Source organism: Rhopalosiphum maidis, chromosome 2, assembly GCF_003676215.2.
Source record: "Rhopalosiphum maidis isolate BTI-1 chromosome 2, ASM367621v3, whole genome shotgun sequence".
NCBI classification, from domain to species: Eukaryota; Metazoa; Arthropoda; class Insecta; order Hemiptera; family Aphididae; genus Rhopalosiphum; species Rhopalosiphum maidis.
In genome coordinates, this window is record NC_040878.1 from 75,981,012 (window position 1) to 76,005,738 (window position 24,727).

Consider the following 24,727-nt stretch of genomic DNA (forward strand, 5'->3'; position numbering starts at 1 on the left):
TCTGTAATATTTTTTTATCATCCTCTCTGTATTTTAAAAACTTGCCCATCAATTTGAAGTATGATTTATATTATCAATCAATACATTTATTTATATTTATGTCATTTTTATTATTTGTTTCCCGGTGGTAAATTTATATCATTGATTATATATTATTATAATGCACGATTATAAAGAACTTATAATTGTGTTACAATATTTATAATCAATGTTTATATGTATTAAATTATATTTATTTTAATTTTAATATCAATTAACCATTAAACATGATATTTGTATAATGAACATTATATTATACTATTTATTAATTGTGATTTGTTTAGTGTTAAAATTAAACATAATATAATATATATTATATACATGATGTATAATACATCATAAATGTTGTCTGTAACATATGACAAGATGCCAATTATTAATATTTACCATATACCTAATTCATAGAGCTACTTAACTTTATTACCAATTTGTACATTTAACTATAAAATTACATAACCATCCATATAATTAAATGTGGCATCATTAAGACCAACTTTTGACGTCTCTGCTATCAATTGTGAACACTATACGGTATACTGTATTATATTTATCTAAAATAATTTACAACAATTATTAAAAAGACACTGGATTATGCAAGAATGATATTTGTTAAAAAATTGACTAATTTAAAATATTGTTGAGCTATGCTGATTTTAAGATCTCTAAGATTTATTTGTATATTCTATGCACAAGAATAGAAGATATTAGTTTTAATATTAACCAATTTCTTATTTTTGATTAACCAAAACCTTCTACAGAAAAAAGGTTTTCATAAATATTCAAAAGTTTTATCTTAAATACTTGATGAAACTGGATGATTGATCAACATTAAATCAACTAAACCCAATATAATATATTTTTAAATTATTATAGTTTTACAAATTAGGAAATTTTTTTTTAACATTTATATTTTTATTAGATTATCTATTTATATAATATTAATTTATTCTATAATCAATACTTCCACAAAGACACTAAGATCTTTTTTTTTTTTTAATAAAAATTTGAGCGAATCACTTTCCATTTGATCAAAGGCAACATAAGGAATTCCTAAGATCTTATTTATAACTAAGAATATTAGTTAAACAAATTAATAGATATATTTTTAAAGGTACATTTTGAACTACTATGGAAATTTAAATAGGTATTAAAAAAATTCTTGTTCAGATTAGTCAAAAAATCAATATCATTATTAATTTATAACCTATAAACAAACATATAGGTAATAACTACTATTCTATTTTGTTATTATGTAGGTATTAATTATCAAAATGGTTTTGTAACGTTATTATAACCAAACAATATTAAAATCGATAATGAGCTGCTACACTAGCATTTGTTTTCTCCGTCTATCTTCCAAATAATATAGGAACAAAGATACTCCGTATTTCCACGATTACGACTCTGGTTCAGTTAAGGGCAAAAGTACCTATTATGTATATATTTTATAAAGAAGGGTATTTCCTGTGCATTGACCGAATAGATTTTTAATATTTACATTTTTTATAAATATAAACATGTTTTAATTTAAAATAATTTCGATTATTTTTAACCATTAATAATTTAGGTATTCAAAATTGTAAATATAACGAAATCAAAACATAAACTAAAATTAATAATAAACCATAAACGTATAGTATGTAAATTAAAAAAATAGCTGAGTTAAAATTGATCCTAAACCCCCTCCTAGTTGCTCTAATATTCCTAATAAACAAAATATCACTCTCACTTCTTAATAAATTAAATCACGCATCACATCTTCTGATCATTTATATCATATTTAATAAATAAATTCTTAATTGTGTTTAATAAACTTGTAATAACATGTTACATCTATAATATAAAAACTTGATAACTCGAATTTTTTTTATTCCCCTAGAAATATAAATTAATATAAATTCGAGTTAGATATCTCGAGTAATACATAACTCGAAGCGAATTTTTATCTCCTTTCAACTTCGAGTTAACGCGACGACCGTATAATATTTATATCATTTAACAAATAAAATTGTCATGACTTAATTTATTTATTTAAATTTTATAAATTAGCATAGCATTATTAATTATTATGAACATAATATATTTGAATTTTAAAAATTTGCTTTCTAAATAAAATTTGAAATAAAGTTAGGTGTCTAGTACCATTGCAGTAGTACCTATGCATTGATTAAATACAATTTTATTTAATCAATGATCTACGGAATATACTCTATAAAATCAAAAAAACTCAAATATTTATTTTTAGTAAAATTACTTAAAATATGCATTTATGTATATGCAAATGCATCAAGTTAAGCCATCAAATTACGAGTTACGAATCTTGGTTTTAATTGTTATAAATAACATAACTAAAAATAATATTTATCTTTTTTATGCTACACATATTCTCTATAGGCTATGAAAATTTCAAATTCAATTTTATTATTTTTTTTCTAAAATTTTTTGGTATGATGAATTCAATTTAGCTAACTTTTTAGCAATAGTTAATAATTTTAATCAAAAATATAATAACGTTAAACGGAAAAATCAGGTACCTAACAGTTTGATGTTTGAAAGTAAAATTATTTAATACATTAAACCAGGGATCGGTAACATTTTTACTTTCACGGGCCATAATTTTTTCAGTTTTTCCATTGAGGGCCGCATACAAAAATAAAATATTAAAAAATATAATTTATTATATATATATATACATTATAGACGATTAGATTACGTTCTTGCTCATAGCTTATGTCATGAGATGTGGACATTGTTAAATTTAAGTCTTGATTAAATTAAATTTATATATATTTAAGATATAAAATTTAAATTTTAAACACCATGAAATATATTTGGTGGGCCGCAGCAAAAAGTTCTGAGGGCCACGGGTTGCCGGTGCCTGTGTTAAACAATAAACATTAGTATTTGATATTTATAACTTTATATACCTATACATACCTGTAAACGTATACTTATATATTATTCAAATTTAAACCTTGATTATTACTTTAAAATACCTCAGGTGGTAGATATTAATTAAGGTCTATGGCAGCGTTTCTTAAACTAATTAAACTGTGTTTCTCGAAGCTTAAGTAATTTTTTTCAAAATTTTCAAGAAAATTTAGTAGTTTCATTACAACTGCAATTAGCAATTAAAACTTTGTATACCGTAAATTGTTGTATGTAATGACACTAATGAATACTCGAATACTGGAAATGTATAATAATTAATAAATACACATATTTATGAAAATCTTCTTGGCTCTTGTACGGACGAGCAGTAGTGGCTCAATTTCGCGCGTGTTCTAAATTAAAATTAAATACCTACTCGGCTACTCCCTTTCACGCGGGTTTTGATTGAGTGCATTTTTTAATATATACATATATTATAATTGTATTATTTGCTCAGTCGACCGAAAGCCAAAAGAACACGTCGGGTCGAGTTGAAGTGTCTATACCTACCTATAATAGTACTTCTATACTATAGACGTGCTTTTTTTAATATTTCATCTTTTAGTTTTTCTGCACTAGCGATATGCGTTACAATCTTTTTCTATCATTTTTTTCTGGCTAAAATCCTTTATATAATGGTATATGGGTAGAGGTTATACGGTATACTTACAATGGGTATAACTTAAAGCGTTATTACGAATTAACGAAATTTCCAAATTCATTCAGTCATAGTTTTTGGAGAATTACCACTAGGGAGATAGATATATAGTCTATATAATTATTTATTACTTTAACATTTTAGATATTTATCATTCTACATAGCCATATAGAGTACGAATTTATAGTAAAGGTCACACCTGACAGGTTTTTGAAATATAAAAATACTATGTATATTATTTAAGAAATATTTATTTATTGTTGTGCTTTAATTCCACTATTGAGTTATAAAAGCGCAAACAATGACCGCAATTAGTAAGTAACCTTTTAGTTGGTTGACCACAACTAGTACGTAATTTTTGGTTTTGATCGCAACTAGTAAACACCGACCTGACAACTTACTACCAAACAGTGACAGCAGTGGCGCGGTGATGTACTTATTCAATATAGGTACTTCGGAGCTCGGGAAAAAGATTTTTAAATACCTATATGACTATATATAATCATTAATCATGTTTCTAATAAATATATTATATATTTTAATAAATGTATTAACCGTAACCCATGTCTGCATTTATTCGATTTAAATTTATTTCAACATTATGTTATAATTTTTTTTTTTTAAGTTATCTATTAATAGTAATTTATAGAAGGTTAATAAAAATCTACATTACGTTATTTTTGTATACGTTGTAGTTAAATTATTTAATAACTCGACTAGTTAAAATAACTATTAGTAGAATAATTGGCACGTGGGCTTATAACATTGCGTAGGTAGTTGTAAAAATCGATTGATTCCAGAGAGCAACCCAAACCTTTTGTCATAAGGCTTTGTCCTTACTTCTCAGTCTCTAATTTATCAAACGCATTTTTTAAATTAACAATATTAAATTGTCTTTGGGCTTTGGAAGTTATATTATCTCCATCCACCCGTCCTTAAATCACACGGTTATAAAATCGAACGAACCGCTATAATATCCATCTACAATTACATATCACGTGTAATTTATAAATTAAAAATTATTTAGGATTCGGTTAATTGATAAATTTCGATGTTTAAAAAAAAAACATTCGAGTTATATTATATTTAAATGGGTCTCGGCTGTTGGATTTTAAGAGTTTTTAGAAACGATAAAACTGCAGGTTCCATCCAGGCACGTAAACAGGGGGGGTTTTGGGGGTAACCCCCCCACCCCGAAATATTTTCGATTAACGAGGAAAAAATTGTTTTATTATGTTGCGGCACAATTTGTGTTGCTAAATTTTGTAACCCCCCCTCCGTAATTTTTTTTGTGTACGTGCCTGGTTCCATCAATAAATATTATTTATTAAATTACGATATGTCAAACAATGGGACAGTTGGATTGTCTCCTACAAGTAGGTAGTCTATATTTTATCCTTAAAAATTACCTATGAATTGGCTCCCCTACCTTAAAAAAATATATGTATAACAGGTTATCAAAATGTTATTAATTATTTAAAGTTAGACTTTTTTTTCTAGAGTAGTTGACGTCAACCACGCTTATAAAATGACCGAACGAGTTGTGTTATTTTATAATTTAAATAAACGGTTTACACCGTTTACGGTATTATGATCGTATATTTTGAATATATAATATTTACATTGATAATTATTGATAATAATATACATTTTTTCCACTCAAAATCGTATTATTTAATTATGTAAAAATATTTATAAACTTAGAAAGGCTTGCATGTATTTATTATTAAAATAAATATATATTATGTTTATATTGAGCTATATATTATAGAAATACAAATTAATAATTTAAATAAAAGCAACATATTAAATTATTTTTTCTATACTTTAATATTTGTATAGGCTAATATTTTCATATGATGAGCCCTTAAAAATGACACCAGTGTAATACACAAATATATTTTATTATTTCATAGCCAATGTTAAATCATAATATTTTACGGCTTTGGGATAGAATTCAAATAAACATCTTTCTTGGATGTCGTTTTTGGATTGCGATACGATATTTTCATTTTATTTTATCGGAATTTGTCACTTTTTGACGATTTTGCCGTAAAAAACTAATTTTACGTATTTTTAGTGTTTATATCTAACGGGAAGCTTCCGCAAACGTTGTAGCTTTCACAAATCATAATGGATCGTGTGCCTATGTTTTTATATAAAAAAAAATCACGAAAATTCAAGTATTTAATACCTAAGGCCATTAAAAACCAGTTAAAAAAAAAAAACACGTATGCAAGTTTTCGGGGTGAAGGAGTCGTTTTTGGATTTTGAAACTTAACAGCTATGATCAAGATGTTTTCCAACTCAATGATTGATTTTATTTTTGACGACGATTTATAAAAATGCATACAATTTATTACTATTTACTACGCGTCCGGACGATAACGAAAGTGCCATCTACCTTTGTTGTTACTCGTTTAGAACTTTTTAACTTGTTCACTAACTCACTAAGAAACTTGCCGTGACTGTCACCCAACTTAGCTACTAGACAGGGCTGTTGTACATGATTCTAATTCCGATCCAATATGGCGCTGTTTACGAAAACTTGATGATATAGTTGGGTACATCGTAAATCTAACTTAAATTCTAGTTTTATTTTAATCTATCTCGAATGCAACAGAATCCGATGACTATAACATCGCATGTTATTAATATTAGATATGTTATATTCTTTTTTGTCTTTCCTGAGAGGTGATCTAATATTTTTAAAAATGATTATTAGAAGGACGCCATTACTCATATTTGTTGTCTTAGCTAATAACGTTTAGCTTTTCACTTTTGTTTTGATTATTTTAAATATTTAAATATTTAAGAATGAATTCATCTATTATTTAATTTAAAAGCTAACTAGAACATTATCTGTGTTTTATTGTCCTTTGTCAGTGTTTTTCGATTTTTATCTACTTTAATTTTTGAAGCATAAATGCATGTTTTTAAACTGTAGTCTGTAATATTTTGGCATAGTGTATTTAATATAAGAAAAAAAAATACTTTCAAAAAATTAAACACATACAATGGTGTCATCTTTAAGTTTGATATATAGCTCAATTTATTCAAATATTAACATTTAAAACAGTTTTTTATTTGTACACCGGCAAGTACTCTTTTATTCTTGAAATTAAATAGACACCAAACTAGCTTTTTTCAGTATTTTGTTATATATCTTAGACGTTTTAGTGGTGTCTTATACATAAATCATGTATGCCACATCGCATAACTGGGTTTTGTCGCCTGTGAAATGTGAAGTGTTATAAAATTATGATTCTATAAAAATAATAGTAATGCTATAATAAATAATAATGGTTACAACGTAAACTACTTTGTGGCCTATTTATATAATAGCTAATAAATTAACATAATAACTACAATTGTATTATCATTTATATTATATCAGTGGCGTATTTACAGGGGGGGATATGGGGGATAGATCCCCTATTGGTATTTTTTTTACTTGAAAGGTTTAATAATATCGTACATATATTACAGAAATACAGAATACAATTATTGAAAACGCTACATTTTATTATAATATTGAAATGTTAAAAATTTGGAAATATTATGGTTGATGGCTGTAGTCAATATACAACTAAGTGCTAAATATGTATATGATTGGAAACAATTTGTATTGTAAATCGTAAAATTCCGTCAATCGTCATTATTGTCAATAACGATCCGGCTGTTATCATGCTTTTTATAATAATTAATAAGCGTTTGGTTGCTATTTCAAAACTTATTGCAAAGTGAAGGTATATATATATATATATATACCTTCACTTTCATATATATATATAGGCATTCTAAACAATAAGTTCTAATAATTAAATAATAAATGGTACACAAATAATAAACAAACTTAAACTCTAAACACGAATTATTACTTATATTTATAATATTTATTATTAATTAGTTCATTTTAAATCCAGCATAATAATTCACTATTCATTATAATCGAACACTCACGTTAGTGCCAGTGTCGACCTCCACCTAGGCAAACTAGGCGCTGCTTTCCCAGGGTCCAGGCCCCCGACCAAGTATCAAAAAAAGGTCCTTCCTTAGTAGCTGTATTGAGACCCTAAGACCCTTAAGTTCGGAGCACTAGTTAGTCGCTAGTGCATTATTTTTTACTGTTTTGATTTTTTGTCTTATACATATGTATTTGTATATTTATCAATAAGCACTACTAGTGTGTTCTTATGGTTTACTCCATTTTATAAAAAAATGACAATGAATAATAAATCTTCAAAACAAAAAAATACAGTCTTATATATTTATGTGTAGGTGCTTATTGATAATAAGTATATCAATTTTCAACATTTTTGAGAAACGGTAGTAATAGTAAGTGTACTCCCCCCACGATAGAGTTAATTATACGTTTGCCATCGTATATCCTCCCCCCCCCCAAGACAAAATCCTAAATACGCCACTGTATTATATTGCGGCTGTGATAAAATAAAATCGTATTTAAATGAATTCTGATACATCAATAAAATTGAATCATTTATATTTTATACTTGCTGTGAAAAACAAACAATTCGATTTGATAAAAAAATCTGTGTAACATCATGCAGTCATCAATAATTCAATATCTTCGATAATTATGTTATAAAATAAAATATAAATATTATTTTATGCCGTTGTGGTATATCTATAATCTATAATCTAGGAATTTAATTTTATATCGAGGCTTTGTACGTTATTATACCTACCTATTACAAAAAATTAAAATAGTTATTTGTATACATAATAATATATAGGCGTATAGCATACAGATAAGTACCTACCTATAAATGTTTGTAATATTCACGTTAATCCAGGATATCGTGTTCAAGTCTAATATGGATTAGAATAGATATGAATATGAAATATTTAAAAACATTCGATATTTACGAATTATAATTTAAATATATATTGTTATTGTATTCATTTATGCATAGCAGTCGTCAGTTGTTTGATATAAATTGATTCTGTTTCAACGTTTTATTTTTTCAATGACGATACGTCGATATTTCATTGTCATTAGTACACACTGGTTGGTAATATTTATGAAAATTATCAACGAAATACGAATACTATAAATCTATCCTTATATGTCATGTATGTTGGTCGTATATCTTTATTTAGTTAAACGGCGACTATACTTTATTAATAATAAATAGCCACCAAGGATGTATACCTCATTATTCTTAATATACCTATGCAAACAATTATGAGTTATGACGATTTCAAATAAGTATCTGTTTTACATATTTAACACCATCAATTCTAGAAATAAATTGAAATTCGTGTACTTGAACATATGGCGAGTTTTATATAATACTATTACCTACTATATGGCATATAGTATACTTAAATAGTGTTTGTAGGTATATATGTAGCCATGTAGGTATTTATCATACTCATACATATTAATATATTTCAATTTCATATAAATCGATGAACGCAAATAATATGGGATAGGTATAGAAGAGAATACGTTACTTATATTGTATATAAAAGCAATATATATTAATTACATTTATTATAGTATTTGTTGTGGAGCACAATACCTTTTTCGAACAAATAAGTACTTCACAATTATTTATTTTCCATTAAAGTAGTACCCACCAACGAAATTTAAAAAGTAATGTCAATAGATATGTTTATGGTTTATCTTGTGTACTTACTCAAAATGTATAATATATTTAGCTACATAATATAATGTACACCTTAAATAATGAACTAAGATATATAATATTTATTCATGCTTTAAACTCTTGAACAAGTTTTAATTTTCAAATAATATAAATAATCTGAATTTAATGTTTTTAAATGATACATGATATATACATAGGAAATATGTATTTTATAATAATTATTTTTTTAGGTATAAACTATAAATACGGATTGGTTTTTATTGTTTTTAACTTTTTAAAATTTGTTGGTGACTGTAGCCTTCCTATATTCAATAATTGATGATCTGCAACACCGACAAGTTGCGAACGCGTGAATTACTGAAGAATTGATGACATACAGTTTACAATAAAATCTGCAGTATATTTTAATATAATAAATTTATCATCATGTATGGATATTTAAATTGTAAATATGTTTATGTACAGCATATATGTCCCATACGTTAAATATATGTTTGTATAATATGTCCCATATGTTAAATTTATGTCTATATAGTATGTGCCGTGCTGGAATGCAAATATAAATTTAACGTATGAGTAGCGAGCGGGATGTGGATAATGCTACCAAATGAAAACAATTAAATAATTATAGTAATATAAACCAATGGTTTTCAATTAGTTTTGAATGTGTTTTAATGGAGCTAGGTTAATTTAAAAAAAATACTGAACTCGTTACGATCCAGAACAATGATCTTATCTTTAATTATTGTTATTCGCTCAGCATGAGCTATATTAGGCACCTATATATATGCACTATTAGAGAATATTAACTAAATGACCTATATGATGTAATTATAAAATTATAATAGGTAATTATAATATAATTACGGATATAGGCGAACAGTGAAACAAATATATTTACAATTTCTTATTCATGATATCATAAAGGCGAAAGAAATAAATAAATAAATAAATAGATTCTTATTTAACTATAAATATTAAATAATAATACTCTAAATAGTACAATATTTAACATTAATGAATAACAAAAATAAAATATTACTAGACGGTCATACACTTTTAATGGATAACATAGCTTTGTTCTAAGTCTTAATATAGCTATTTTCAAAATTGTATACTTATTTATAAAACTAAAGTCGAAGTCCATATAAGAAAATTGTCTCCGATCTACCATTATATGATAATCCTTATGGCTCTTCTTACAATTTAGTATTTACAAACTATATAAATTAATGGAACGTCTCGATTCGAAAGACTTATGGTGTATATTGCTGTATATATATATAACTATATACTATGGCGTCTATTTCTATGTATGTACTATATATTATGCCATTATGGTATACATATCGATCGGGCATAGACTGCATACGTACTGTAGCAGTAGGTGTTGTATACAGGATTATAATTGTTATTTTAACACCCTTACACTTAAATTATATACCTAGTAATAAATAAAATATAAATTTCATTCAATATTAATCACCTCGTAAGCGTAACTATTTTATAAAATATATTAAATACATATAAGATATCTAATAAATACCTAATATTGTCTGCACTTATTTTATTTTTAACATTAATCTATTTTTCTAAAAATGTACATATTATTTTTATAATATTAAAACCTCGCTATAATAATAGGGTACTTAACTAATAGTATTATTATATATCTATAAAGCCATATAGGTATAATATACTATCGTTCGCACAACATTATTAATTATCATTATTATATACTAGGGATGGCGAACCTTTTTGGGGTCAAGTTCCAAATTTTCCCAATCAAGGTTTTGAAAATTTTTCACGTGCCTAAAGGAAATTCATTTTTCTAAGGATAAAAATAAAGTTACCGATTTATTATTTATTATTTATTTATTCATTATTTTATTAAGTAAGAACACATTTTTTTGGTAATTATTATTTTTAAAATGTTTATAATTTGTTTCTTTGAATTTCTTTTAACAATTATAATTAAAACTTTATAAACACCATTATTTTTAATAATTGCAATTATTTCACGTGCCATTAACATTTGATCAACGTGCCATAGGTTCGCCACCCCTGTTATATACCTATACACGAGGAATAATTCAAAAGATGTAAGTAAGTTTGGCCATTTTCAAATAACTATGCTAGAAGAAAAATATAAATAAATACCCACCTATGTAGTTTTTATTATCAAAGTATTTGATTTTTGTATTTTTTCTTATCTTAAATTGTTTATGAAAAATAAAAAAGTGTTTACAATCAATACAGAAATGAAACATTTTTTTTTTAATTTCATGATATATAGTGATTTTTATCTTAAACTTGTTTCTTGTTATACTGTAATATAGTATGTTTTACTGCAAAAACGAAAATTTCACGCTTGCGACTAAAAAATATTTAAGTCAATGTCTATTGTTTTATCATTCACTGTATTGAAATTAACAACCAATTTAACATCGTCATGTGAACTATACAATTTATAATAATTTTAAATTATATACAGTACATAATATTTTAGTAAAGTTAACTGAGGTTTATGATATATTATAATAATAATATTATTATTATTAAGTTTACGTAATATTAGAAAATTATAAAAATTAAATATGTACCTAAGTATACATTAACTATTGTTGTAACTTAATTGTTACTTCTATGAATAAATTTGTGGATTATAACAAACAATACATTTTTGTACTTTGCAATTAGTAGCTTTTGCGTAAGTGGAAAGAAGTCTTTTTAACATTTTACTCCCCGCTTATGTGTTCCTGTTGCGTGTTAATGATTTTTAAGCAATATAATATATATATATATATATATAGAATCAGCCATTAAATTTTTTTTATCCAATTTAAGCTTTGTGACATACGTTTTGCTGCCATATAATATAAGTGAAATGCATGAGGATGAGGTATAAACAATTGCATATAGTTAAAGGCATGCACTGAAGGGCTCTTGTTCTACAAGCCACGAGATTGCACCACGTGATTCAATACCTACTCAAGTGCATTTCGAATGCAGGTTTTCTTTGATTATCGGATATAGTGAAAAAATTTGTTAAATACTACATATATGTAGTTTGTATTATGTATAAATTATGAATGAAGTAGAAAACTAGGAATTAAATAAATTACACACAGGCATTGTAAATAATGCCCAATGTATATAATAAAGGTGGAAATTATAGAAATTATCATATATATGAGCTGAGAGTTTAATACAATGATTTAGTGAGAAATTTAGATCATTAAGACGTTATACATAAGTTTTATATATAGATAACTACAAACTAAAGAAAAAATAAGTTCTTAAGAATTTAAGAAGTAAGTTTAGTATTGTATTAGTATTAGTAGATATTGATATTTAATTATTATAATAATTATTATTTTTTTTAAAAAATAAATTTAACTAATTTTGCAAAAAATTCTTTTCTTATTAGGATGATGTTAATTTAATTGATGGCCAATATGGCAATAACTATGTATAGTTTTTTCGTAACTTAGCCAATTCCTATATCATACTATAATTTTAAATATAGTTGGTATATTCTCTGTTTAACTAATTTCAATGTTAATTTTATATGTAATTTTATATTGGTATCTTTTTTCTGTTATTTAATTTATAACCAGTGCAGCAGTTAGATATTTATGTTGCCTGGTGCAAATTGGTCTAGGTGCCCCATAAATTAAAACGCTATTAGTGACTAATGAGGCTCTTTAGTCACTACAAAATCCCCTAAAACATTTTAGTTTTGACTTTTCAAATTGCGCTTTTGCCCATAAAATGTGTTTATTCGGTTATTCCAATATAAAATTATATTACCCAGTTAATTTTGGTATTTAGTATGAAACTTATTTCTGTTAAACATAAAAGTAGATACCAAACGGTCAAAATTTAACTGTAAATTGTAATTACTTAATTGAATAGCCATTTATAGTGTACCATTTATAAATTTATAAATAAATGTAGTAAATAAATATATGGAGACAAACAAATTTATACAAGTTTCATATAATTTAATATAATATCAAAAAATTTTATTAAGTTAACATCTCAAACGTTATAAGTACCTACCTACGTCCTACATTATAATAATAACTAGATTATAATATAATCTAATTGTAATTAGCCATTAGGTATTCACTATTTAAAATTACTAGATCACTAATGTTAATGATTGTATCTATTATATTATATTAATATACCTACTATACAGTATACACACATAACAAATTAAAATAAAATACATGCTATTATTTGATAAAAACTAATACATAATTTAAATTTTATTTTGTACAAATTAAAAAAAAAAATTAATTGAAATATACATTATTAATAATTGTAGATAAGATGGCTACAGGGCCGTCCCTAGTGCAGGGCGACCGGGGCCCTCGCCCCGGGCCTCGCGCTCTCGCCACAATAATGAGCAAAAAAAAAAAATTACATATCATTTTTTTTTCATGTAAAATTGTAAAAGAAAATGTCACCAACTTAGCTATAAACTGCCTAGAAAAATAAATTGGTGACCAACTAAAATATGACGATATTATTGATAAATTCGCGGATTTAAAAAGTAGAAAAGTTAATTTTTAATACTTTTTTATATTCTACCTATCACTTTATTTTATATTTACTGTCTTATTTTTTCAATATTATTATTAATTAATTTATTATATTAAGTTTGATTATATTATGACATGTCGCGTTATTAATTTATTTACTTATTCATATTGTTATAGGACTGTAGGTGCAAGGTACTATATTTGCTAAGACTATTTGCGCATATTTGAGTTTCAAATTTCGAGAGCTATACAGGGTAATTTTTTTATCATTAAACACTCATTATTTTGTCAAGTATTAACTTTTTCAAATTTTTTTTCAAAATATTTTGTTTCATGCTTTCCTCAAACTGTGTGAAATTTTTATTTTTGTTACCCTTTTATTTAATAGGTAAACCACTATCAATTTTTTATTTTCAAATGCCAACCTATATTTAAAATGTATTAAATTGATAGGGCTATTTTTTTATGAATTTTAACGTACAAATTATTATTTTTCTTTAATTTTTAACGAGATATAGCTTTTCAAAGTTTGTTGATTTTCAGGTTTTATAATACTTCTTGTTTCATATCTCATATGTAATAAACTTGTTTGTACCTATAGTTACCAATGCCTCACAAAGTCACAACCGTAATAATCTGTAACAAATACACCTAAAACCTCAAACTACTCAACTTTGAGTAGCTATAAGCCACGGTTAAATAAAAAATAATAATTTGAACGTTAAAATGCATAAAAAAATAGCCCTACTAATTTATGAGATTTTAAATATAGGTTGCTATTTAGAAATCAAAAGTTGATAATGATTTCACTATTAAATATAAGGGTGAAAAAAATAATAATGGTATATATAGTTATAGAAAAGCACGAAACTAAAAATTTTGAAAAAAAAAAATTGAAAAAAGTTAACACTTTTTGATATAAGTGCTTAATGATAAAAGAATCACTCTGTATATGCAACTGACGCGCAGTAGTGATATCTTAGACATTTCAGGCCCCACAATTTTACTCTGCACGAGCCCCGCAAATCATCGGGACGGCCCTGGATGGTTACAACATATTTTTTTTTAAATATTATTTGGTATAAAAACATCGATAAATATCTATATAATCTATATCAATGTTTATAAAAAAAAACGTCAAACTTAAAATTTTCTTTATAAGAAAATAATAATAATAATAGTATTAAATAATTATCAAAATTATATCTGTTATAAGTCAGATATTAGCTAGTATTATTAATACTAATTATTGTACTAGGTTAGGTCGAACTCACGTCTCATGCTAACGACACTATATATAACTATTACCGTCTATGCGTCTTACCTACATAATATCATTAATGACTAAAAAGATCATTCTAATATTTTTTCTTTTTTTTGTTATATTAAATATTTTCGGTCACATTATCAGGTAATCTGCAGGGCCCTTTCAAGATCAAGTGCCCTGGTTCAATGCACCGCCTGCACCGGTGGTTTCTAAGGCACTGTCTGTACTGTCTGTTATGATATAACCCATCATATAAAGTCTGTATAAAATTTGTAATGTTAATATTATTTTAAAAAGTTGTATGGTTTTTATTCTAATAAATAAACAGCTATGAATTTTGTTTATAATTTTAACCCATATTTTATTAAACACATAATAGGTATTAGATATAATTAGGGCTCGGAAGTTGTTGCATTTGCATGTTTTTTTTTGAACCGTTAGATTTATTGCTAAGTGAGCTAGAAATATGTTCTAAGACACTACGAAAAACATATCAAAAGTTTATAGTGCATATTTTTGCATATTTAGTGATTTTTAGAGCATATTTCTTAATTTTACAATTTTTTAGAGCATATTTTATAATTTAGGAAGATCTCTCTGTAAATTTCTTGGATGGAAATTTTTTAATCATAATCTCATTACTCGTACGAGCCGAGCGGACGATTGCAATAAATTATTCTTTACATTTACCATGGCGACCGCGTTTTTACCACCGCCGTGATTGTTCGATACGGCAACTTACTATGGTTATGTGTACTTGGCTTAACAATAATATAATGATGATAATATTATGATAACAATAATAATATAATTTCGCAGTCGGCCGTCTCGTGACCCATATAAATTGGTTGTGGCGCTGCGGTTTAGATATCAAAAACATTATAATAATACAGGTATATATATATATATATATGTGTATGTATAGATGACATGTCTCGACGACGCTGTACCGACGACGACATTGTTGACGGTCTGTTGGGCGCCGCGGGTCGTCTCTGTGACGAATCGCGCATACGGACGCTGTGCGTGGACGCTCGGCGCGCGTTCCTCCGGCAGCCCATGTTACTGCGGCTACAGGCCCCCATCAAAGTGGTCGGTGACTTGCACGGCCAGTTCGGTGACCTGCTCCGGTTGTTCGACGTGACCGGCCGGCCACCGAAAGCCGACTTCTTGTTCCTGGGCGATTTCGTTGACCGCGGCCCCCAGTCCGTTGAAGTACACACATATGATATTATATTAAACATTTTATAAAATACATAATGTCAATTGAAAGTTGCACGGAAGATGAATAAATTTAATTGACTAATCACGGGCCATTGTAAATCATGTGTAATATTATTAGCTCGTTATAGATATATTTGTTGAACGTTTAGCGATTGTTCGTGGCGTTCGTGCGACCCGGCAATACACCTGATAGCTGTACCTATAACTCGACTTTTCCCGGGAATAAACGAACAGACACGATACGGTCGATACGACACTACCATATTGGTGTAGCTCGATTTTAGTTTACCTCGGTGGCTCAGTTAGTCAGTTCACGTAAAAGTCGCGGCATCGGCGTGTGTCGCTTTGTAAACGAACTTTTTTGAAATTTAATTTTATAAGTGCTATACATTTTCTGTTGTAAAATGTTGGCAAGAATTAATCCGTATAGGGTAAAATAGCTTAATTTTATTATCTGTTATAAAAAAAACATCGGGAGGTATAATTTAAATAATAAATTATGAATGACATCTTTGGTCATTACTCATTAGGTTAGACTTTTCTAGGGGTGGTACAAATATGAAGTTATAAATTACTATAGATATTAAGCACGAATGCTAAAATGTAACTGAAAAATATTGAATATTATTGTCACAATAAATTCCCAATACCTGTTTAGTATGAAATTTCCTCATAATTATACAAATATAGGTTTATGTTGTTTTTACCGAAAACCAGTTTTCGTCTATCAAACGGCTTTTAAAATCAAACAGGTACTTATACAAATGCTCACTCCCTCAAAAAAAAAAAAATAAATAAATGATACTATTTCCACTAATACAATACACCATGCACGGGTACCTTTACAAGTCACTGCTTTACCTATCCGCTATACGTATATTTGTATGAAATTAAGTCAATAATTATGCATGTCGCATCAACTCTAGTGTTCTGACCCGTTTCGTTAAATGAATAAAAATGTCATCCAGTTCACGAAACGGAATTTCATTTTTTACACATTGTGTAATTACACAATGTGGACAACTTTTTACCAAATGGATACGAATATTTAGTAGTACGGAACTTGTTCCTTATTCTCTACATACACATGACGAAACAAATAATACTTGTATAATTGTTATTAATAGGAACAATTTGTCGTAATAACCTGTAATAATAATTATGCATTCTAGAAAACTATTCAGTAAATTTATATTGTAAACTATAAAAAAAAATAAAAAAAAAAAATAACAAAAAAATAATAATAAGTAAAATTGCAAAACATGCAGTTTATCATTTGTCTGAATATGGGGTAGTATTATGAAAACAAAACGGCTATAACATTTTAGATTTGATTTAAAGTAAGCGCATTTTTTTGTTTCACATTAATACATTATGGACAATCCACAATTACCGCTATATGAAAATTAATTAAGACTTGACTCTTTTGCTTCATTGATCTAAAATGAATCTACCTCTTGTTTAAACAAATGATAAATTGCGTGCTTTGCAATTTTGCCTATTATTTATTTGTTATATTTTTTTTATTAATAATTTACAATATAAATTTACCTAATAGTTTTCTACAATGCATAATTATTATAATTATTATTATGGGTTATTACGACAAGTATTGTTTTTATTAGTAAAAATTATACACGTAATATCTGTATCCGTTTCGTGAAACGTTATTCACATCGTATAATTACGCGATAGGTAAGTAAAAATGAAGTTTTGTTTTGTGAACCTGATAAAATTTCAATCCATTTTACAAAATTCGTCAGAACGCGACGTGGATACGACATATACACACACGCATTTAATATATTATGTATCGCAAAGGTAATCACTCTACTGCTGGCGCTCAAGACTCGGTATCCGGAAAACGTTCACTTGCTCCGAGGCAACCACGAGTGCCGTACCGTTAACGTCCGGTACGGGTTCTACGGCGAGTGCCGGTCCCGGTACGGCCTGCTTCGGGGCGCCCGGTTGTGGCGAGCGTTCAATCGGACATTCGATTGCATGCCGGTTGCTGCGGTCATCAGTGGCCTCATATTCTGCACGCACGGTGGCCTCAGCCCGGATCTGCACCACATGGCCCAGATCGATCGGATCCGTAGGCCCACCACGGTGCCTAGGCGCGGCATGCTGTGCGACCTGCTGTGGTCCGATCCGGCCGAGGTCCCTATTCAGGGATGGCGCAAAAACGTTCGCCGGAACGTGTCGTACGTGTTCGGCGCCGATCGGGTGGCCGATTTCTTGTCTCGATTCCAGTTCCAGTTGGTGGTCAGGGCTCACCAGGTTTGCCTTTATTATACTGCAGCTTAAATCGTCATTGTATAGTGCGCATATTATAGTACTTATGCATAAATAGGTTTACAGTCGCGCAATTATCGAGAGTGTTGGGTGTGCAATTCACAGGGGCCCCAGGTTTTGAGGGGCTCCTAGATTAAAAATTTCATATACGATATTCCTACTATAATCTGTAATATACACATATTATATTGTTTATTTTAATATAATAAATAATTATGTCTTTACTCTTTTGAATTTAGAGAATTTTTCAAATTATGATTACTTATGTGGGAAACCAGTAAAGAGGATGTCAGCGCACTGTTTGTTTCTCTCTCTAGCCCACGCGCAACATAGACAAAACGTATTTACGCAGTCTGAGTAGAACTCGCTTAGTTTTGGTTTTAGAGTAAATATACCTATTATAATGAGTTTTAATAAAAACAAAATTAAATGTTGAAAATTTAAAGATTATAAAAAATGTTGTAATTTATAGCTATTTTTTAACGATATAATTAACGTTGTATTGGGATGAATAATGGAAAAAACTTATCGTCTTATACTTAGAAATGTTATCAAAATTTAATTTTATAATAGGTATATTTACTCCAGAACCAAAATTGAACGAGTTCTACTCAGACTGCGTAAATGTGCTTTGTCTATGTTGTGCGTGGGCTAGAGAGAGAAAACAAACAGTGTGTGACATCCTCTTAAGTATATCGTAACATATACAATACACTAATACAGCAATATAGGTACCAGAATGCGAGTATAACGTGTAAAAAATAATTGAAAATTTGAAACTTCTTTTATTATTATAAATAATAAGTATGTTGGTGTGTACTGTGTAGTGTGTAAGTCATGACTCTTTACAATATTATGTGTCTGACGATATAAAACATAAAAAACTATTTATCTATATAATTTAATAATTGTTGTAATACTATCTGATAATAATGAACTGGATATAAACAAAATCATTAATGACTAAAAAACAAGAAGAGTTAATTTTTATGTTTAATTTTATAAAAAAAATAAATTTATTTAATAATTATATTAACTATTACATGTGAAAAAACAATATTTTTTAAAGTTATAATAAGGTATAACTGTTTTTAATTTTTATTAGTAAGTAAGGGCCCTGGTCCGGAAATGTTCACATGGGCCCCTTATTATCAAGTTGCGCCACTGTAGATTTACATAACCTATATCCGGTTACTTGCGCCAATTTGGATCGTTGCAATCCTGATTATAGGTTAGGAGTTAAATTAATATTTGACAGTAACATTTTTCTACGAATAATTTTAATACTTTAGAAAATTTTTGAGCTAAACTTGGAGCCAAGCTTATTAATTTATTGTTATAATTTTAAGCTTACTTTAGTTTTCTTACGATATTATACTTAAAATAAAATATATATATTAAATTCCGTTAAATAATAGAGTAGCTGAGCGATAACGTACCTATAATAAGGGCCTAATTATTAGGCTAAATAATGGAAATGGAAATTATAATATACTTGCTTCTAAGAACGTAACTAGTTATCTTATAAAAAACTATATTATTGCTGAGTGACATGGGCTATTGATTGTGATTAATAATATTTGTACACTAATCCGAGAAAAACGGGCTGATGGCTGATGCGTTGATTTATCGGCGTGCGTTGACTATAGGTGAATATTCAAAAATATTTTTCTTTAGTAGTTCTACATGATATTTTTTGGCACTATGTGTATCTATCTCAAAAAATAATCTCTATTGTGTATTAAATATAAAAGTAAAAGATATGTAGAAATGGCGTGTGGTGATATTTTATATTGGTTAAGCATTAAAATAAATACATGTAATGTAATAAAAGTTTATTGACAATGAAAATAATTGGCAAAATATTAGAATTACTTACGTCCTTAAAAATATCAATAAACCTATGTTGTTTTGGTTGAATAGTTAAGGAAATATTTCAAAATATCAAATAAGTACACGAGACAATTAAAATGTATTATTATACTACAGATGTTAAATTGACGTTTTACTTGAAGACAAATCAGCTCTACGATTATTGCTGTTGCTTACAATATTGCCTATACACGATTCATGCAAACATTGTACATTTTGTAGTTGTACATACTCATTTTGCTTACTCCAACACACACACACACACACACACAACAATATAATATATATTTAAGATGAAAATGAAAATCCTTGTAACGCATGTTCTCTGAAACTACTCATCTGATTCATCTGATTATCTTGATTTTTTTAATGAAAGAGTACATTGTGGAGCAGATTTTAAACATGTTTTTGATTCTATCAGTTAACGAAAAATCGAATTATTAATTTTTAGATAATTGGCAAATGTGCGCATAAAGATATTTTTTTTCATTTGTGTTAATAGTTGATGTAGTAAAACAATATAAGACTTTTAGTTGTTTTTGGTTCACACCTTTGAAACTTTTTGAGTTGTTGGTGTTTGGTCCAGAATGAAAAGGAAATAAAATTTGGGATTCAACAAGAAAAAAGATAGAAAAATAACTTTAAAAAAATCCAGGTTAAATGGTGAAAAAATAGCAACGTTGGGAGGGACAGCTATGTAAAGTTGATATGTCAGAAATATCATCTATATACCAAAACAGTAAACCAAAAATATTATTTATGCACACGCGAATTACGCTAAATGTTAGCTTTAGGCAACCAAATTTAACACGGATGTATTTTTTACTGGCAATGAAGTGCACGGGGGTAGCTAGTAAATAATATGGTTGGAACGTTAGAAGGCAGGTATATGAATAGTCGAGTATGGATATCCCTACGAACACGAAGTGGACATCCGAATAGTAGGTATTCGCATTAAACATAATATTATTTATGACGAACATTTATCACCTTTGACCTTATCTTTTACAAAATTACTACTTATTTTAATAGTTCGGAAATGAATTTTTCAATCATAAACCTATATCTATATGACTATATATATTATATGGCTATAAGACATGTATATAAATGTATATAGGTGATATACACGACCAGTAAAATTGTCATCCCCTCTTTTGGTCACTCGGGAGTTCGTTACGAGATTATATTATCATTATTATTACTACCTACGTTCTTGGTTCATGGCCCAACTATGAATTATGCTACGTTTTAACGTTTATAATGATATATATATTTATATATATTTGTTTGTTTGTAATTTGGCAATGGTTGTAGTCTTACAGATGCGTAGGGTTCAAGTATTGAGGTAAATAGTTAGTGGTAATTTCAAAGAATTTTATTACAATTTCATTAAAATTTCTACGCGTAATGAGTTTGTTCAATTTTTTATTATTACCCTGAACATTTATATTTTTTGTTATGTCTGCTTACCGTGTGCACAATGTTTAGCTAGAACTAAGTTAGATTCTAAGTAATGCATTCATTCTAAGTATATTTTATTAGTACAGGCCCTGCAAGGATTATAAAATTAAATAAATAATTTCATTATGAGGCTTGGTACCGACCACGGACTATATAACATACATTATATTAATTAATATTTTACTCGATGAATTTAAAATTCTAAATTAAATAATTTTATGAATATCATACTTGTGAAAATTAAAACGATTTTGTTTGTTACGTGATGCTATATAATAGGTATCTAATTTAAACATTTTATGAGTATATAATTGAAATAATGATTATTTGTTATATGGACGTGTATATTATTTATTGGTTCTATGTTTAATTGTTAGCCAATAATATAGTTACTTATCCTTTTGAATATAACTAGTCTGAAATAATGCTTACATAGCTTATAAATATATTATACAATTCATTTTTCAATCTATACATTTACATCCTCTATAAGTTTAACCATTTTTTTTTTCAAATTGCATTAAAATATTTAAGTTTTTAGTTAGGGCAACGAGGATCATCTGCAAATTTTTGTATTCATTATTTTTACTATATTTGTTCATCTGTCTTGACGTTATATTAATATCAATGCTTTAATCTAAAATAGTTTTCTAAGTACTATGTAGGTATGGATAAGTCGTAAAACTTAAAATTCGTTTGAAATTTTCACAGATACTTAAGAAATCGCTTTTAGAAATATTTAGTTTTATTTGTCAAGATAAATTAAAGTAAGCGTAGTAGAAATTAAAAAAGTTGTATGGCCTATTTAAATTCTATATTTTATATTCTACGTGAATTACAACTGTAAGTAGGTATTAAATATAATCATTTATTAATCATAATTTATTTATGTGTTATAATACTCATAATATTATACGTAATATTTATGATATTATAAATAAAATAATTTATTATGTAGGTTTAGCGTAACCTTGTGAAAAAAGCTTGTAGAACAAGTTAAATTAATCAATATAATATATTTTACGCCAGTGCTAATACTTTTTTTTAAAATTATACAGGTATTATACAGTATACTCGAAGTGTAGTGAATGAAATTATTGTTTCCTTGAAAATATCGATGTTACGAACTCTTGATATAACAAACTTTTTTCTTTATCCCTTGAAATTTGTTATAACGCGAGTTGATTGTATTTAATTGCCAAGACAATATTAAAATTAAATTAGAAAGAACGCACCTACATTGAACCTATCTAAACTCTGTAACTTATACTTGAATAACATACTAAAATAATATTATCCATTATTACGCTGTGCATATAATTGATATAACTTTATACAAAATATGTGTAATATTAAATCTCTAATTAAAATTTTGCACCTTAAAATTTTAATGTGTTCACGTTAAATATATCTACATTTATTATTAGAACATTAACTAACATCATATTTCGGATTTCCAGACTTCACCACTATATATTAGATGTATAAATTCTTTAGATTTATTTTATTTGAAACATAATAACTAATATGTATATTGTAATAACTTATCTAGTTCTATTAAATATGTATTATTATAGAATTATGTTTTTTGAATATAAAGCTACATAGCGTGTTATTTAGTTTTACAACATTATTATGTTTTACAAAATATATTATATTGTAATGAAATGGGGCGGCAAATACAAGTTTTTTTTCCTTGTTACCTAAAATTAATATATAAAATTAAAAACTAAAAATTAGTATATAAAAACAACTTTCCAAAAAAGATACACTCTTTAAGTATATTGTAAGCGTAAATAATAGATCACCAAGTTTACTGTTTACAACCTAAATAAAAACCTTTCAAATTGATTAATTTAATAGGTTTAACTTCCGGTTCAATAAAAGTATATTATAAGTTTATGATATATAACTATATAAATATAAATATGTTTTTATAAGAATTGTACGTCAATCCACAGTAGGATAGGTGAAGATGTAGGTCATAGGTGTGCTGTTAAACGAGGATAGTCTGTTGTAATCGGATCGCACACCGTATTACCACAATTTTTTATTGCAGTAAAAAAAAAAAAAATGCAAACGTGTTGTGTACGAATTTAAAAAGTGTAGGTACAACCACAGCATAATTCAAATTTCTTAAAAAGTGTTTGCCATCCACTGCAGACCATTAATATGACCTAAGTAGTTATAGAAAAAGTGTACAATACAATTTTCTTTTTTATTGTGTTTTGAATTATATATTATAATATATGTATCATCTATTATGTGTCCTGCACACAGTGCGTGAATGGCGGTTACCAATATTTCGCGGGCCACAAGCTCGTAACTGTGTTTAGCGCACCTGATTACAATGGATACGGTTTGCCGGGCGCTGTCATGTCTGTGAATGAACACGGCGAGTGCACTTTCCAGCTGATACCGGTTATCGCAGCAACACAAAAACGTCGAATTTCAATGCGGAGGACAGCCAGTAAGAAATCAAAATCGTGTTAGTCTGTAATAATATTGAGCGACGTCGACTTTTAAGCTGTTTCATAGTGCGCTATATTAGAACATGAATCTTGGAATTATTTTTTTTAAAGTAGATGAACACAAGATACACATACGTAGTATCGAAAATCCACGAAAGAACGAAACAAACGAGATTTATTTTTAGAAAATCTAATAAATTTTTTAACATACATTACTGTCCGCGTAAGTCCATCAGAATTATAATTTAATGGATTCTTTTAATTATTAATTTTATCCAGTATAATACAGTTATGCAACTCGGGGAAAGTGACACTTA

At 27.4% G+C, this 24,727-nt stretch overlaps 1 protein-coding gene across 1 annotated transcript; it reads left to right on the plus strand.

Annotated features, from left to right (window-relative positions):
- Nucleotides 1–16,014: 16,014 nt before the first annotated feature.
- LOC113552595 (serine/threonine-protein phosphatase PP1 isozyme 2-like) lies at nucleotides 16,015–24,432 on the plus strand. Its single transcript, XM_026955447.1, has 3 exons — nucleotides 16,015–16,299; nucleotides 18,130–18,588; nucleotides 24,220–24,432. The coding sequence occupies exons 1-3, from the start codon at nucleotides 16,015–16,017 to the stop codon at nucleotides 24,430–24,432; spliced, it is 957 nt and encodes a 318-aa protein (XP_026811248.1).
- The last annotated feature ends 295 nt before the right edge of the window (nucleotides 24,433–24,727 follow it).

Coding starts and splice junctions, on each gene's coding strand:
- LOC113552595 (XM_026955447.1), top strand. CDS start 16,015: ATGTCTCGACGACGCTGTACCGACGACGACATTGTTGACGGTCTGTTG. Junction 16,300..18,129: donor GCGGCCCCCAGTCCGTTGAA/GTACACACATAT, acceptor TGTATCGCAAAG/GTAATCACTCTACTGCTGGC. Junction 18,589..24,219: donor TGGTGGTCAGGGCTCACCAG/GTTTGCCTTTAT, acceptor TCCTGCACACAG/TGCGTGAATGGCGGTTACCA.